The following is a 17,769-nucleotide window of genomic DNA, read 5'->3' on the forward strand; positions in this document are numbered from 1 at the left end:
TCATGAAGTAGCGGCGAGGGTTCCAGGGGGTAGCGATCTCGTGTTTATATCCTCCTCCCCAAGGGTTGTGTCGTCGTCCTAGGACTACAGCGAGGTTGGGAGCCATCAACAAGCATCTTCCCGAATCTGAGTTTCCCGGAGCCCAGCTTCGGGTCTCCCTTCAACGTCCTTGCCTCTAGCCGGCAGTTCCCAGGCTCTTCCCTCAGAGAACGGCACGTCTCCCAACACGAAGATCCCAGCCGGTGGCCGCCCGAGACTCCTCAAGGCGCTAGCCAAGTCTCCCGCGCTCAGACTACCGCCCCACGCGCCGCGCCCACAGGCCCCGCCCCGCCGCGCCCCGCCCGCGTCCCTTGTTTACGCCCCAGCGCACCCTAGCCCGACCCTGGGTACTCCCCTTCGCGTCGCCCATTGGCGCAGAGGGTACGAGCCCGGCGCCGATTGGCCGGCGAAGGCGGAGGTAGGCTGCGCTGAGGCCGAGAAGGGCAGCGGGCGATGGCGGCAGCAGCGGCGGCGGGGCTGCTGGGCTGGCTGCTGGCCGCGCTCTGCTTGGGCTACGCCGCTGGGGAGGCGGCGCAGGGCCCGCGAGTGCTGGGCGTCTGCCTGGAGCAGGCTGGGGCAGCGGGCGCAGCGTGGGCACGCGGAGGGGAGGTGCCGGCTGCGCCCGAGGCCACCTTCCGCTTGCGCCTCTTCGGCTGGGGCTTTGCTAACAGCTCCTGGTCCTGGGCGGCCCCCGAGGGGGCGGGCTGCCCCGAGGGCGGGCCGGTCGCGGCGCCCGGTGAGGCGGCGGCCCCTACTGGAGAGTGGCGCGCGCTGCTGCGCCTGCGCGCCGAGGCCGAGCGCCCGCACTCGGCGCAGCTGGGGACGCGCGGGGAGCCCGGCGGCGCGCCGGCGGCCGCCCCCGCGGGCGAGTGGCGTGCGCTGCTGCGCTTGCGTGCCGAGGCTGTGCGCGCGGAGCCGAGCGTCGCGGCGGCGTTCCAGGAGGCGGTGCCACCGTGGGTGCTTGGATTGGGGGCGGCGGGGCTGCTGGCGCTGGCAGCCCTGGCACGGGGTCTCCAGCTGAGCGCGCTGGTGTTGGCACCAGCCGAGGTGCAGGTACTCCGCGAGAACGGCTCAGAGGCGGAGCGCGCGGCGGCGCGGCGCCTGGAGCCGGCGAGGCGCTGGACCGGCTGCGCCCTAGGCGCGCTGCTGCTGCTAGCCAGCCTGGCACAGGCGGCGCTGGCTGTGCTGCTGTACAGCGCGGCCGGCCAGCGCGCCGTGCCTGCCGTGTTGGGCAGCGCGGGGCTCGCGTTCCTGGTGGCTGAGGTGCTGCCGGCCGCCGTGAGCGGACGCTGGACGCTGGCTCTGGCTCCGCGCGCTCTGTCGCTCAGCCGCCTGGCCGTGCTGCTCACCTTGCCTGTGGCGTTGCCGGTGGGGCAGCTGTTGGAGCTGGCGGCGCGACCGGGGCGGCTGCGAGAGCGTGTGCTGGAGCTGGCACGAGGCGGCGGGGACCCCTACAGCGACCTAAGCAAGGGTGTGCTGCGCTACCGGACAGTGGAGGAAGTGCTGACGCCGCTTGAAGACTGCTTCATGCTCGACTCCAGCACCGTGCTGGACTTTGGCGTTTTGGCTAGCATCATGCAGAGCGGCCACACGCGCATCCCGGTGTACGAGGAGGAGCGCTCCAACATCGTGGACATGCTCTACCTCAAGGACCTGGCCTTTGTGGACCCCGAGGATTGCACGCCGCTTAGCACCATCACCCGCTTCTATAACCATCCGCTCCACTTTGTCTTCAACGACACCAAACTCGACGCCGTTCTGGAGGAGTTCAAGCGAGGTAAAATCCAGGAATTGCGGAGGGGACCCGAAGGCCTTCGCCTTCTCCTAGAAAAGGGATGGGCGGGCGGTTATGGAAGCCTTGGGGAGAGAGGGTGGCGGCCCTGTGGAGGGTAGTGAGACCTCTACGTGCTCTTTTAAAGAAAATGATGGCCTCGCAGCTCTGAGTGACCTTTTGAAATATTATTTAAAGGCTATCGTTCAGAAGGTGAGAGTTCTAGAGAGCAAAATCTCCCTTTTCCAAGGAGGCCCCCCCAATTCTGGGAGTTACATCCACTAGGCTCTAATCCTCCAGCTCTTTACCTCTCCAGGTCATTTTTATGGGCTTTGGCTTTGAAGCAGGTTCAAACTCTTGGATAGAAGCTTTAAAAAGTAGGAAAAACTAGTCTTCAATAACTTGAAGCTATTATTTGTCTGCATGTACAGGCATACTTTGAATATTGTGGATACGGTTCCAGACCACTACCATAAAGCAAGTCTTTTTGCTGGTGGAGGGTCTTACCTTCAATTTGTAGAAAATGCAACATCTGTGAAGAGCAATAAAACAAGGGATACCTGTAATGGCAAATAAGCTGGGCCTGTTTCCAGGTTATCATCACTGATGGGTTGCTTCCTTCTTGATTACAGAAAAGGGAGTGATTGGCAAATACCTTTCTGTAGGTGTGGATGAAGTGTCCACTTTGATTTTGCCAAAAGCAACTTCATGGATGATGGTTTAGCTTCTCCTTCATCTGTCTTTAGAAAACTTCCTCCATCTCCTAGAAAACTTTCTCTTTTCTAACCCTAAAGTCTCTCAAGTTCCTCCTAAACTACACATATTCTCTCTCTTTCACCTTGATATATCTGAACAACTCTAAGGTTGCAGGTAAAAACGAAGACCTACCTTCCAAGTGTGACAGTGTGGGCACTCCTCTGCAGTCCTCTCCATTGGAGGCTTGGGTGTGCTCCTTAGAGCTTGGCTGCTCCTTTGCTGCCAGCCTGCCCTCCTGCAGGATGGACACAGGGAACTCCCCAGGATTCTGGGTGGGCTTGATGCCAAAGCCTGTATGTGAGGCTGGGAAGTGAGCATAGCCCCCTGATCTTCCTGGCATCCATGAGGTCTCCCACGCTAGGCTATCCTGGGAGGTGCTCTGTGAGCCCTTGACAGACTGCAAGGAGACGGCTTTGTGGTAATGACTGTGTTACTCCTGAGTTAGCACTGCTGTATGCCAGGCTGTAGTGAACATGCATGTGCATCATCACCCTTCATCCTTTCCAGAGGCCTGAATGTTGCATAGTTGGGCAGTTACTGATACTACTGTGCCTCCTAGTGGGTAGGAGGCTTTGATGGGTAGCTGACAACCCTGCTAGAGAATCTGACGAGTGGCCATGCAGCCCTGCTCAGGGAAGCGGAGCCCAGGTAGGGGCCAGACAGAACCTCTTGGTGTTAAGTACTTCACCTGGGCCTCTGTAGTCTGCGAGGTAGCCCTGGAGTCAGCTGGGGAGCGTTCATTCCATCTGACTCCTGCCATCTCCCAGCCTGAGACCCTGGGGACGCTGAACTTGACTGCAGGGTTCTGCCTGTGAGCAGAGCTTGTTGTCATGACTGGTGTGAGGAACAGTGGGTTGGTGGTGGGGGGTGCAAATGAGAGAGGATGGCAGGCTGAACAAGGCCTGGAAAGGAGACCCAAGAGGACATTTGGAGGTGGAACTGGGAGGACTTTGTGGTTGTCAGGATTTTGTGGTTTGGAGGCAAGAGGGAGGAGATGGGGAGGAGGCCTGGATTTTCACTTCCCCTGGGTCAGAGCAAGGTCAGGGAAGGGAGGGTGGGGGTGGGGCTGGGGCTGGGCTAGGAGTTTGATCTGGACATTGGAGTTTGTGTAGTGGCCCTGTTGCCAAGTCTTAGGGGCCAGATGATGCGAAATTGGAAGGATCTGAGTGGAGGTGAAGGTCTGGTTGTGTGTGTTAAAGGGGTCCTTCAACAACAGAAGGGAAGTAGAGAGCATAACCCTGAGGGTGCATGCGTGTCCTGTGAGGGCAGCAGAGGAGAGGCCGCTGAGAAGGGCCAGTGGCTCAGAACATCTCGACGCTGGGGAAGAGACCACTCATCAAGGGAAGGAGAGTGATCAGGAGAGGAGGCTGGTGTTGTGCCACCTGGATCCAGCCAGCAGGGTTCCCTTGACTTTTGCACAAGTGGATTAGATGCTGTCGTGTGGGGTGATGGATGGAGTGAGTAAGGCATGAGAGGATGACAGTTATTGAGACGGGCTTTCCATCAGGTGTGGCTGCAGAAGAGAAGCTAGAAAGCAGTGGCTGTGAGAGGATGGGCAAATGGGTTTGGGTTTAGGTTTAGATGCTCTTGGAAAGGAGCCAGTAGATAGGGTAGGCCACTCCTGTGCTGGGTGGTAACCTCAGGCCAGCTCTGAACAGCCAAGCAGGTTTCACGCAGCCTGATACTGACCCCATAGCTGCCTATTAGCAACTACTACTGCCACTACTATTACTGCTAGAAACTGGTAGGGACCATTTGCAACCTGGAGATTGAGTGGGAGGGCTTCCCTCCCCTGCCGCCATCCTCCTGTGGTGAGTGCCATACTTAGGGCAGAATGGCCATGTCTTTTCTGAAATCCTGAAGCTTTCTCTGCTTCTTGTGCAGTGCAGTTCTTTGGTGGATATCTTCTTTTTAGCCCAACCCCTTTCTTCATTCTGCTTATGAACAAAAGGCATATTGCAGCCTTGATGAGGTTTTAGAACTTGGTTCCCGTCCCACCTCTCTGCCAGGAGTGTGAGGTGGTGGTGCCTCTGAACTTCCTGAAGGTGAAGTCCCTGGCATCTTGGCAGCTCTCCTTCCAACCCCTGTTCCTGTTATGGTTCTAGAGCCGCGTCTCTCTGGGACTGTATAGTCTGGGAGAGTCGCCTTCCCCAGTGAGGAGCCTTCAGTCAGCGTGCAGACTTAAGGAGACACCGATTATTTTGTGCACACATTACCAGGAAGATTATTGCAACTATAGTAAACATATAATTCCTTTAAAACCACCAGCCTCTGCCTTCTCTGTCGACCCCTAATGGGACAGTTTAAGGACATTCAGCCAGAGGAGGGGTTAGGATAGATGTTTGTCAGACTCTGCTTTAAAGCACCTGAGTTCGTGTTCATTGTCAAGAGCCACAGCTTTGAAGAGTCAGATCTGCCATGGGGAATGTTAGCAGTGTTCTTTCTTATGGGACAGATTCAGACAGTTGCCTTAAAAAACAAAAGGAGAGGGCAGAGGAATTTAAACTCCAACTGAATTTTTTAAGAATATCCTAGAAGCTAGGCATTCTGAAAGAGTCCTCAAGCATTCATATAATTTATGAGTACCTTTGTGCCTGCAACTAACTAAAATTAAACTCGAGCTTTTTCGGGGCTTTCTGTTGAGTGTTGTTAAGATGCACCACCTGCCCCTTGCTTGTGGCTCTGGCACAAAGCAGGCCTTGTGGCTATGTTTGCAGTGGGCCAGCAGGGCCCATATTTTCAGAGTGTTTTATCCTCTCAGATGAAAAATAAACATAACCCCGCCAACTGCTCTTCTGTGTACTTCTGCTGTTTTCTCACAGTTGCCTTCTGGGCCTCCTCAAACATTGTCTTGAGATGAAATCACATGGCCACTGTTTTAGGGGATCTTCTATGGGGCAGGTCACCAAGAAACTTACGCCTATTTCATGTAAGTTGGAAGACAAGAGAGAAGTTAGTTCATTCTGCAGATATCCTGCCAAGGCGAGTAGCTTCGTGGAAAAAGGGAGCTGAAATGGGTTCTCTGTGCTGTTAGATGGCCATATAGAACATGCGCTTTGGTTCTAGACTCTGAGAAGACAGCTAGCCAAAATTGTGTGTCGTGGCCTCTCTGATCTGGCCGGACAGATTGGTATCATGTGGCAGGGCCCCTATGGCCCTTCTAGAAATGTCGCCTGCCTTCTGGTGTGAGCCATTCCCAACACAAATACCAAGGGGAGAAAAGCATCTAGAAATGCTGCAACCCCCATTCAGTGCCTGTCTCAGCAGGAATGAGCAGATCATTCTCCAGGGACTCCCAGCCGTTTCCTTTGGAAAGGGTGAGGCATGTAATGTAGTCGTTTCCACCTTTAATTTTTGTCTGAACTTATTAGAGCATCACTGAGATGAAAAAGGAAGAATGATTTTTTTTTCTTTTATTTAAATGGGCCCTGTGGGAATCACCTGAGGGGAGGGTCTTCTAAGACTCAAATCTGTTCTCGATGAAAGCCAGTGAAGTGTGGTGGTGAAGAAAATGAACTTGGGAGCCAGCTGCTTGGGTTTGAATCCTGGTTTTGCACTTGGGTGGGTTACTGGACCTCTCTGGGCCTCGTTTTCTCTGTAAACTGTAAATGGGAATAATAGTACTATAGGCCTCAGAGAGTTGTTGGGAAGACTCAGTTAGTAAATGAGTAAAGCCCTTGGTGGCCAGCACACAGTAATCACTAAAATGTGCATCTTCACCTCTCTGCAGTCAGGCTATGCTTCACAGGTTTAATAAAATATAATAAATGTTATCTTTTTATTCTTTTACAACCTCATTCCTTTCTTGATCATCCTGATAGTGGTTTACTGTTACTAGTAATAATACAGTAATAGTTTTTGATTGATTCTTGACATTTTTGCATTTCATCCAATTTTGGAGCAGAGGTCTTCCTGTACCTGTTTGTTCGGAAGGGGGAAGGGAATGCTGTAGGAATGGGGCAGGCATGCCAAATGGAGTTCCACAGAGTGTGTTTCTAAACTCATTGCATTGTAATTAAACCCAACAAGGTATGTAAAGGTTGATTCACACAAAGGAAGGAAATTGACTTCTTGTTTAACCGAAAGATTCTTGAAGCAAGTACCCTCTTCATGTGCAGGCCCAGGCCAGATTTCCCCCTAAGCTATTTTCACTAGTTAACAGTGAAGGGTGCAGTTGAGATCAGTCTGCTCTCAGGTCCTGGACCTGGACAACCCAGTTACTACCACTCGTGTGGCTACTGCACTCTGGAAAGGTAACTAGTAGTCTGAACTGAGATATGCGGTAAGTGCAAACACACGTCAAACTTCAAAGACTTGGCACACAAAAGTAAAACATCTATTAATATGTTTATATTGATTATATGTTGAGGTGATATTTTAGCTATATTGAGTTATATATATATATGGAATTGTATATTTGTATATATATAACACAATACATTATCAGTTCATTTCACTGGGGTCTCCTTTCTTTTAATGTAGCTCCTCAGAAATTTGAAATTATATATCTGGCTTGCATTGTGTTTCTTTTGTATAGGTATAAAGTTTCATAGGTGAAGAGCACTTAGCTGAGGCAGAGTAAATTCCTGATGTTTCCCCAACACTCAGAAGTGTGAGATTTTTTTCAAGTTTGCATTCCTTGTTAAACAAACAAATAGGAGGGCAGCTGGAGAAAGACAGAAGAGGAAGGGGAAAGTTCCCTGCTGCTTTCCGTCCTGCCATACAGCTTGGGCTCTGACTGGCCAATTACCATTTATCTTCAATCTCTGGATGACCTTCATAGATCTTGGCTTCTAGAAATAAAGGGCAGCTTTCAGAATTAGGAAAACTGCCCTAGGGGAATCAGACTGGGGGGTATCCTGTCATCTCCCCCACCTAGATAGTCCCAGGGAGCCTGCATTTCTGGATTTAGTGCCTTGTGCCTGCAATTTGTCTGATGTATCCATGCCTAAGCCACATTTGTGGCTTGGAGCCACACAGACTCGGAGCTGACTCCTGCTCAGGTGAATGCAGTATCTGAGGTTTAGGTTCTTTGCATGTGAGGTGAGGCCGGTCCTCATGACCATGTTGCAGATCTTCAGTAAAAACCTAGAAAGGTCATGCCCAGTGCCTAGTGCTTCATAGGAACACAAATATTAACATCTGTTCTTTTGGTGGGCTTGTACGGGATGGGGCCGAGAAACAGAGGACCCTCCAGCACACTAAAATGCACATCCCCTCCCCCAGGGAAGTCCCACCTGGCCATCGTGCAGAAGGTGAACAACGAGGGTGAAGGTGACCCCTTCTATGAGGTCCTGGGCCTGGTCACCCTGGAGGATGTCATTGAGGAGATTATTAAGTCCGAGATCCTGGACGAATCTGAGGACTACCGTGAGTCTTGCCTCCTGGCAGTTTTTGGTCTTTCAGGTTCGCTGAGATGTGTGTTCAGAGACAGATGTGGGTCTCTGAGCAGAGCGGTTACCTCTGTTTTTCTTTCCCTTGCGTGGACCAGTGTTGCCCCTTTACAGGAGGGCCCACTCCTGCCCGTGGATATAGAGCCGTTGTGGCCCATCTATCGGTGGACTTGCAGCCCCAGCGCTTGTTTGGGGTTCCATTTGTTTTCTCCATCACTGAGGGGCTCTGCCCCTAATGGGCATTTCCTGGACTCTCTTTCTCACACTTTTTGCTTCTCATGTGGTTTGTACATTACAGAAGTATCTCCTCAAAGAACCTGTTCTTTACTAAGGTGGTCTTCCCAAAACATGTTCCTGGGGCCCATGGTTGTGCCTTAGAAGCATCTGCCTCTTAGGATGGTGGCTCAGGTCTGCAGGGTTGACAGAGAACCCATGTTTGATAACTGGGTCCTCACATAACACTTAGGACACTGGGCCACCCACCCATGTGTGCTGTTAAGTGAATTGCTTTGCCCATGCATGTATCCCACAATGCGGCATTTTAAGTTTTGTTTCTTGACTGCCTCAGGCACAAGGCCGCTAGATTAGCTGCCACCATGTAGCACCAGGGTTCCTCTGGTGCCTGCTTTCCAGCGAGCAGTCTTCTAATGACCACAGGTGCCTGTCACTTTGCTGCTGCTTTGTGTCATATCAACGTTATCTTCTCCCAACTCCAGGAAGAGGTACAATCTCTTCCAGTACTTCCTTGGGGGTGTGGCTGCAATATAGGCCACTTCCCCTCTGTCCTGGGTATCAGGATACCTGTGTGGTGGCAGTTGACATTCTGGGTAACAATCCAGGGAGCCAAGGATGTATCTCTGGGGTTGTCTTCCAGGAACTCCCAGGCTTGTGGAGGGGGTGCTGGCAACATGCTCCTTAATTTAGTCACATGGAAGGGAGGGTTGCTCATGCCTAAGCCCCTCCTGCTTACCATCCCAGGAGACACCATGGTGAGGAAGAAGCCTGCTTCTCTCAGTGCCCCTCTCAGACGGAAAGAGGAATTCTCTTTGTTCAAGGTGTCTGATGAAGAGTGTAAAGTGAAAATCTCGCCTCAGCTGCTCTTGGCCACCCAGCGCTTCCTTTCCCGAGGTGAGGATGAAGGGTGGGCCTTGTCCCCACTCTCTTGCTAGCCATCCAGTAGGTCAGGTGACCCCCCCGCCCTGGGCAGACACTGACTGCTCCATCCTCAGTAAGCAGGAGAGCATCCAGGAGAACCTCTGGGCTCAAAAGAGTGAGCAGAGACACTCTTTTGGATGCTCACGTCATCTGAGGGGGCAGCTTCTCTGTGGCAAACTACTGAAAGCCAGGGCCAGGCTGGTGCCGCCCGTGGTGTATGTGGCTGCCCAGTCCTCTTGTGTTGGGAAGGGGACATGGCTTGAGGGCCAGCCAGGAGATTCAAGGTGGGCAGCAGGAGTCAGTGTGGTTACACAGGCCACTCAGGGCCCAACGGCCACTTCTCTCCTCTCTGCCATGGGCAGAGGTGGATGTGTTTAGCCCATTGCGAATCTCCGAGAAGGTCCTGCTGCACCTGCTGAGGCACCCCAGTGTCAACCAGGAGGTGAGGTTTGACGAGAGCAACCGCCTGGCTGCACATCATTACCTGTACCAGCGTAGCCGGCCTGTGGATTACTTCATCCTCATTCTGCAGGTAACCGGGAGCCTGGGCCAGGCCCCCACCTGACTGGAAAGCAGGGAAGGGTCTGAGAGAAGGAAGCACATCTAGGAACACCCCTGCATAATCAGAACGGGTGCTTTCTGCTTGTGCACCCTTCCAGCAGGAATGGTAACGTGTGCGCATCTGTGTCTCTCCCCTCACCTCCCAGGGCAGGGTTGAGGTGGAGATTGGGAAGGAGGGCCTGAAGTTTGAGAATGGGGCCTTCACCTATTACGGCGTGTCTGCCCTGACCATGCCGTCCTCGGGTAAGCAGCAGCCCCTCCTGAGTGAAGGTTGGGCTCGCCGTGGGGCTCTCCCTCTACTCTTCCTGGGGCCCCAGGGCCAGGATTCTGCCCTTTTCTTCCTCCAGTCTTAAGCCTCCTACACGGTGGTCTGCTTCAGGACCTGCTGGATTTCCTACCTAAGGGCCATGCAGTGGGAGGGGGCAGCATTTTTTCAGGGCTCGTCTTTGTTCTTCACCCCCATCCCTGTAAGACCTTGCCCTGGAGGACGTGTGTTTACCAACCCTCCAAAGTTCCTGGCCGTAGTCCCTCCCCAGTGTGATTGTGGGGTGGATCTTAGAGGCTGTGCAGTTGTACCCACCAGACTGGGGGCTGCCCGGCTCCCAGTGTGGCTTACCCATCACTGATTTTTCCTTTCACTAGTTCACCAGTCCCCAGTGTCCTCGCTCCAGTCCCTCCGCCATGACCTGCAGCCTGAGCCAGCTGACGGCACCCACTTGCCCACTTATTGTCCTGACTACACCGTGAGGGCACTCTCTGACCTGCAGTTCATCAAGGTTTGGGCTGCTCATTGGTGCCGGCTTCTAACCAGCTTTGGGTTCCCAAGGGGCCAGACCACCTAGTCACCAGTTTGTGTGGATTGAGAGTAAATTCCAATGGAGCCAGTCTGAGATGTTCCAGAGCAAACTTTGAACTTGCTCTGCAGGGTGATACGGCTTTGGCTCCCCAGAGGCCCCCTTGACCACTGCTGATCTGGTGCCATCTCTGGGCCTGGGCACCCAATTTCCAGCTGAGATCTTAAAGACCCTTGCTTGAATGCTCTCTTCCACCCTTAGCTACCCTATAGCTCTTTCTCCTTGTCCTGCTCAGAGTGACTCCCACCTGGTTCAGGTGCGTGTGAGGGGTTGGGAGGGAGAGTATGACCATGGGTTTTATCTGCCCAGTAATGTGTTCTGTTCTCCAGGTCACACGGCTACAGTACCTCAATGCACTCCTGGCCACCCGAGCTCAGAACCTGCCACCATCCCCTGAGAACTTGGACCTCCAGGTCATTTCAGGCAGCCAGACCAGGCTCCTCAGTGACAGGACAGCCTCAGCAGCAGGTGAGCCTGCGTGGCCACATTCCATGTGTGTCAGCCAAGAAGGCGTGTGCCCTTCCCGGTCCCTGCTGCCAGCACACACAGACTTGCTCTCTCTGCCCTCGCTCCGCCCTGCATTCTTCTTTCTTCCTCCTTTTTTCTCTCCAGCCTCTTTTATTCTTGCTGGGTTTTTATTTTTATTTTCATTTTAACTTTTTTTTTTTTTAAATTTAGAAAGAGAGGAAAGGAGGGAGAAAGAGAGGGGGAAAACATTGATGTGAGAGAGAAATATCAGTTGGTTGCCTCTCATATGCTCCCTGTCCAGGAACTAAACCTGCAACCCAGGCATGTGCCCTGGCTGGGAATTGAACTGGTGACCTTTTGCTTCAAGGGATGACGCTCAACCAACTGAGCCACACCAGTCAGAGGTTCTTGCTGTTTTCAAAAGCTCGGATGATACTGAGCTACATACACCAAGAGATACATGAGTATATGAAGTCAGCATTTTCTTTCTCTTGAGGGGCTGTTAGGATGGTTGACTGAATTAGAAAACATTTGTTAAGTGGGAATAAGATCAAGTTCAGCGTCTCTGTTGGCTGTTTAGGATTAGGGTTAGGTCATCTGGAAAATGAAGATTCGGGTCACCAGCGTGTCTGGCTCAGAAGGTGAATGGATGGCTGGTGGGCGCCATCCCAGCTTGAAAGGGGACCTGAGGCCTCTTGTTAAGTCACACATGTTTAAAACAGGCCCTGAGTTCCACTGTGCACATGAGGACAGTGTTATAAGATTCAGATGTTGTGGTAAGGTGGCAAACTCACGCTCCCTGTGTAAGGAGGGAGGATACAGAGCAGTCTGTGAAGAGTAGGCTTTTAGGAGGAGTTGGTCAGTGCCTGGGAACTTTCTTGTCCTTGTTAATCAAGGTTCTCTTACTCTGATTGAGCTCCTAGGTTAGGGTCAGAGATACTCTAGTGCTTGGCATTTCTGGAGAAGTATGTGGGGCTTTGGAGAAGCTGTGGGAGGGAATGCAGACCTCAGGGCCTGACTCAACCCCTGCAGTGGGGACACTGGGCCCTTAGTGAACACTGACTCTTCTGGGCACTGCTCAGCGCTTTCCTTAATCTCACTCGTCTAAAACCACTTCCCTGAAGTTTGAGAGGGGGTAGTTGTTATGCCCATTTTCCAGATGAAGAATTGGAGGAAGAGACAGACTCAGGCACTCTGGCCTTGAGCCTGTGTGTGCCCTTAGTCTCTGGGTTGTGGTGCCTCCCAGGTAACAGCTCTGCTTACTCAGACCCATGCTGTAAAACACAAGTGGTTTTGTGTAGCAGAAGGGTACTTTCTGAGAGGTGATGTACAGGTGCAAGGGGCAGCAGACACCATGCTGGGCCACATTGGTGGCTTAGCCCAATGCCCCATCTCTGAGTGTTGGGAAAAGAGGACCCCAGGTGGATGGAGTGTGCTGCTTCAGTCCTGCAAGTGGGCTGGCCTTGGACCCCTTCCAAATGAACATTCATGCCATCTCCTGGGGCTGGTGACACGCCTGTGTATACCCCTGTGATGTCCTTTGATTTTATGACATCCCCTTGTATGGAGGTTTACACTGTCGCATTAGACTTGTGTCTCAAGAGCCAAAACGTTTTTATGTGAGCCTTTTGGTTTTGATTTTCTCACAAGGGGGCCTTTCCTGGCTCCATCTCCTACTTAGACTGCATGTGTCCTGTTCAGGATAAATCTAAGAACGAGGGTTTTTTCTTCATTTCATTTTTTATCAGATACCCAGAGGTAAGTCTGCCTGCCGTCTTTCCTTTTCTTTCTCTCTTTCTCTCTCTTCTTTCTGCACTTTCTTTTTTTTTTTTAATTGCTTTTAGAGAGAGAGGAAGGGAAGGAGAAAACATCAGTCGGTTCAGGGATTGGACACACCTGGACAGGGGATTGAACTCACAACCTAGACATGTGCCCTGATCGGGAATCAAACGTGCAACTTTTCGATTATGGAATGATACTCCAACCAACTGAGCCACACTGTCTCAGGTCTCAGGGTTTTGTTTTTGTTTTTGTTTTTGTTTTTTGTTTGTATTTTTAAAAATTTTTATTGATTTGAGAGAGAGAAGGAAGAAACATTGACTTGTTGATTTTTTGTTCCACTTATTTACGTATTCATTGGTTGGTTCTTGTACGTGCCCTGACTGAAGATCAAACCCGCAATCTTGCTTATCGTGATGACTCTCTAACCAGCTGAGCTACCCAGCCAGAGCCTCCTCAGAGGTTTTTAAAATCAGTTTTTAGTTTCAGCTGCTCATTGGGCAGTCGTGTAAGGGAATAACTTGTGGCTCTTTGGGTCATTTCCCCCTTGTAATGGATTATCATCACTTTCTTTGATCATATTATGGGCTCTTTCCTCCTGCACGTGGCTTGACGTTTACCACCCTGAGGCTTGTCCCTCATCTTCCTGACCCTGGACCTCTGGCATCTCACTGCAGTGTCTCTGTTACCCTGGTGGGCTTCCTGTTGCTATGTGCATGACGGTTTCACAGTGCACTGCTTCAGTAGGGTAGGTCAGAGCCGCTGCTGTGTGACTTTGGCACTGGATTTCCAGGCAGAGGGGTATCTTTACTGACACACTTAGAAAGCATGATGACTTTTGATTGCTTATAGCAGGGTCAGCAAAGTGGACAAAGGGTTAGATCTGGCCCACTGCTTGTTCTTGTAAATAAAGTTTTACTAGGATCCGACTCTTTATTCACAGATTGTTTGTGGCTGTATTTGAGCTACAGTGGGGTTGAATTGTCACAGAGACGATATGACTTGCAAAACCTAAAAATGTTAGTCCTTTAGAGAAACAGTTTTCTGGACTCTGACCTGCCTTTTCAAAATTGAAGTAACTCCTCCACGTTGAGCATTTACAGAACTGGATTTCCAAGGGAAAATCCACAGAAGACTCCATGTTCCTTGACTCTCTTATTCTGAGCATCCGGAACGAGTGTCTATGCACTTCTGCTTTGGCTCTCCTGCCCAGCAGGTGTCGGTCTCGGGGCTGCGGGCAGAGGTTCTGCGGGGTTGCCTCAATAGCTTGTCTCCTCTCTCTTTCTCTCTGCTCTCTCCAGCCTGCCCAGTAGATGTTCCCCTCTTTGGCACATCTGGAAACTGCATTTGATAATTGACTGGACTAGTGAGCATTTTTTGTTTTAAGAAAACACCCGAGGTAAATATCTTTCTTTTTGCTTTGCTTTCCTTTCCCAGCCGTTTAGCTGCTAGGAGGAGCACAGAAACTGCTCCCCTGGCCTAGGGGGCCTTTCTCCGTGGCGGTGCATGGGCCCTTCCTGTCCTTTCCTGCTACTTTCCATTTCATTTTTCTAGAAGACAGGAGGACTCATGGAATACCTCCCCAGCCACGAAAACGAAAGCTCCCTTCCAGGGCAGATTCCCCTTGCTCAGCCTCCTGTGAGCAGAACCCTCATCCCCTGCTTTGCCACCTCTCAGAGATGACACCTGTCCTTGAAGTGGTGACTCTGTGAGGCGGAGTCAGGCTGACCATTTTTCTAACCAGTCACTCCCAAGTCTGCCTCGATACTTGCTGAGGCGCCTCTGCCTGACCTGATGCTTCCTATCCTAAAGAGGATTGTCACACTTTACTGACTAATACTCTCCTTTCCTTCTCTCCCCTAGGGTCCAGCCACGGCAGACCCAGCCTCCCAGTGGAGGAGAGCCCTGGGCGGAACCCAGGAGTTTAACTGCTTGCCAGGCAGCCCCAGGTTTGGGGAATAGACAAGCACGTGGGGAATGAAGCGAGTCCAGCTGTGGAGTAGATTCCTACCAGCCTGTCCTCATCCCCTCCAGGCCACGTTTTAGATGGCCCTTACAGATGTGGGTCCTGAGCTAGTCTCAGAACCAGGCGTCAGTGCCGGGAGCCCTCAGGAGGTCCTGCCTCCTTTAGGAAATGGGAGTCAGCTAGGCACAGCCCCCTAAGTCTGCTTCTGAAGGGAGTCAAAGGAACACCATCATTTCCATTTTCCAGGCCCAGCCTTCTCCCTGTGACAGTGCAGTATGCCTGTACCTCTTTGGGCCCAGCCAGGATGTGAGTGCACAATTACTGCCATTATGTGGCCGTGATCTGTACTCGCTTTGCTCCTAATCTGCCAACCGTCTGCTGCAGGCAGCACTGTGTGAGCAAACCAAAAGCACCAGTGTTGGGTCGGGGTTCAAATCCACGGCCATGGCTGTGGCGAACTTTGTGGCTTCTTTGACAGCGCCATGTTTCAAAGCACATCCCAGCCTGTCCTATGTGCCAAACCTGGAATCACGATTCTTCGCAAGTCTGTGCCACTTGTCCGCTCCCTCCTGTGGAGGTGGCTTTTCTGACCCTTACAGAGCCCTAAGCAAGCCAGCTGGCCCCCTGGGGGACTGAGGCGGCCTGCTCTTCCTGCTGTACTAGTGACCATTAACAGTATTGTCACTTTGTGTTTTAACAAGAAGTCACGTATGAGAGGAAGGGCTCTTCTGTTGCACCTAATTCTTCCTTCCTTGTCAGATCCAAGGAGAGTAACCAAGTATTGGACCACTTTCACCCCGTCCTGGCCCTCGGTGGGGGACCGTGTGTCTGTGAGTGCGTGGAAGGCAGCGGAGGGAGGGAAGGGTTGGATGAGGACTAGGCGGCTCACTATCACCTTTCTTTAAAAAAGCAAACAAACATGAAATCAAAGTTTTTCTGTATCTCTGAAACATTTTAAGCTTTTTGCCTGTTTCCTGTCCTGAGCTATGGGGTTTTAGAGAATCAGGAACAAGAAGGCACTTGTCTTTTTCTTCTGGTTTACCTTTATTTACCGCCCACAGTTCTTCAGCTCTGTAGAAACTGGGGCATCACAGTGCCTAGGATCTTAGGGACCTAGGATCTTAGATTGGTAGGGGGAGAGAAGGATTTCTGGAAAATTTCTCAAAAGAATTTGGGTCCTTGTCTGGGATCAGTGGAAATGAAGGTCAAACAGCAGTGCCGTGCTTGCTGAGAAGTTCTCAAGGAATTTACTCCAAGAGCAAAATCCCAAGTGGGAAACAGATACAGCAGGTCCTTGAAAAATGTCTCCTCCTAATGTGGATGAGATGCCCTCGGAACTTCACTCTTGCTTCTATCAATCAGTCTATGGTAAAAGTAGCTACATTGTAGTCCGCTCACTTAAAAGTTGCAGAACCTATTTGACAGTGAGGACTTACTGTACTTTAAAATCCTGTTTCTCCAGAACAGTGGTTCTTCGCCTTGGCTGCACATGAGAATCACCTGGCAAGTTAAAAACACTGAGACCTGGACCCACGCCAGGATTTAGCATCAGGATTTTATTTTTAAAAATAATTTTAGAGTCATAGAAGAGTTCCATGTACCTACCTTTCATCTAGCTTTCCCTAATATTAACATCTTACATCACCTTGGTACTTTTAGCAAAACAAGAGATTAACTTTGGTACAAAAATAAATCACACTTTATTTGGATTTTAGCAATTTTTCTAATGGGCTTTTTTCAGTCGCAGGATCCAATCCAGGATACCAATTTGCATTTAGAGCTATTACTTTTTTTGTCTCTTTGTTTTGAAATAATTATAGATTCATAGGAAGTTGCAAAGGTAGAGGTACCCTTCACCCTGTTTTCCTCAATGGTTACATCTTTCTTAGTTATAATACAGTATCAAGCCAGGAATCAAGACACTGGACAGTGAGGGTGTATAGTTATATTACCACCTCACGTGTAGCTTTGTGTAACCACCACTACAATCTAGATACAACTGTCCCATCAACATCAGGGTCTCCCTCCAACTACTTTTAGAGTCACACCCACCCCGTCTGGCCACCATCCCTAATCCCTGGTAACCACTGATCTGTTTGTCATCTCTATAATTTTATTTTAAGAATGTTGTATAAATGGGATCGTATAATGTGCAACCATTTTGGATTGGCTTTGCTCAGCATGTACCCTGGAGATTGATCCAGGTTGTTGGTGTGTGTCGGTAGTTCATCCCTTCTCATGGTTGCATGGTATTCCATGATGAATGCTCATTGTTCCCGTTAAGGTCATGGAGGTGGTTCCCAGTTTTTGGCTATTCCAAATAAAGCTGCTATGAACATTCATTACAGGTTTTTGTGTAAACGTTGGTTTCTTTCTCTGAGATAAATGTCCAGTAGTACAATTACTAAATTATATGGTCATTGCATGTTTAGTTTTTAAAAACTGTTTCAGAGTGGCTAAACCATTTTACATCCCCACCAGCAATGTATGACTGTCCCAGTTTCCCGAATCCTCGCTAGCATTTCTTATTGTCGCTCTTTTTTATTTTAGCCATTCCGGTAGGTATGTAGTGATACCTTATTGTGATTTTCATTTGTATTAACATAATGGCTAATGTATATCTTTCCATGTGCTTTCACTATATGAAATATCTGTTCATGTCTTTTGTCCATTTTCTAATTGGATCGTTTAGTTTTTTTACCGTGGAGGTTTTTTAAGAGTTCTTAATATATATTTTAAATACTAGTCCTTTGTCAGGGTTTTGGTTTATGAATATTTTCTCTCATTCTTATTAGCTTATTTTTTCATCCTCTAAACAGGATATTTTACAGAGCAAACGTTTTTAATTTTGATAAAGTCCAATTTACTGATTTTTTTTTAATAGATTATGTTTTTGGTGTCATGGGTAAGAATTCTTTACCTCCCACTAGATTCTGAAGATTATCTCCTATGTTTTATTTTCCTAAACTTTATAGATTTGTTTTACATTTATGTGTGGGATCCATTTTGAATTAATTTTTGCATAAG

The 17,769-nt window shown here is 50.3% G+C and overlaps 1 protein-coding gene across 2 annotated transcripts; it reads left to right on the forward strand.

Moving 5' to 3' along the window:
• The first annotated feature begins 481 nt into the window (after nt 1-481).
• CNNM3 (cyclin and CBS domain divalent metal cation transport mediator 3) lies at nt 482-17,769 on the forward strand. Of its 2 annotated transcripts, XM_054586066.1 has the most exons (9): nt 482-1,816; nt 7,793-7,936; nt 8,938-9,087; nt 9,477-9,646; nt 9,822-9,918; nt 10,318-10,451; nt 10,859-10,997; nt 14,078-14,175; nt 14,640-17,769. In XM_054586066.1, exons 1-8 carry the CDS (start codon nt 493-495, stop codon nt 14,125-14,127), a joined length of 2,208 nt encoding a protein of 735 aa, XP_054442041.1. In that variant the 5' UTR covers nt 482-492; the 3' UTR covers nt 14,128-14,175; nt 14,640-17,769. The 2 variants fall into 2 exon arrangements, with proteins under 2 accessions (XP_054442041.1, XP_054442032.1); XM_054586057.1 differs by lacking the exon at nt 14,078-14,175 and having other exon boundaries at nt 14,640-17,768.

This window comes from Pteronotus mesoamericanus, unplaced genomic scaffold, assembly GCF_021234165.1.
Source record: "Pteronotus mesoamericanus isolate MK-2021 breed Mesoamerican mustached bat unplaced genomic scaffold, CSHL_Meso_final contig_121, whole genome shotgun sequence".
Classification (NCBI taxonomy): domain Eukaryota; kingdom Metazoa; phylum Chordata; class Mammalia; order Chiroptera; family Mormoopidae; genus Pteronotus; species Pteronotus mesoamericanus.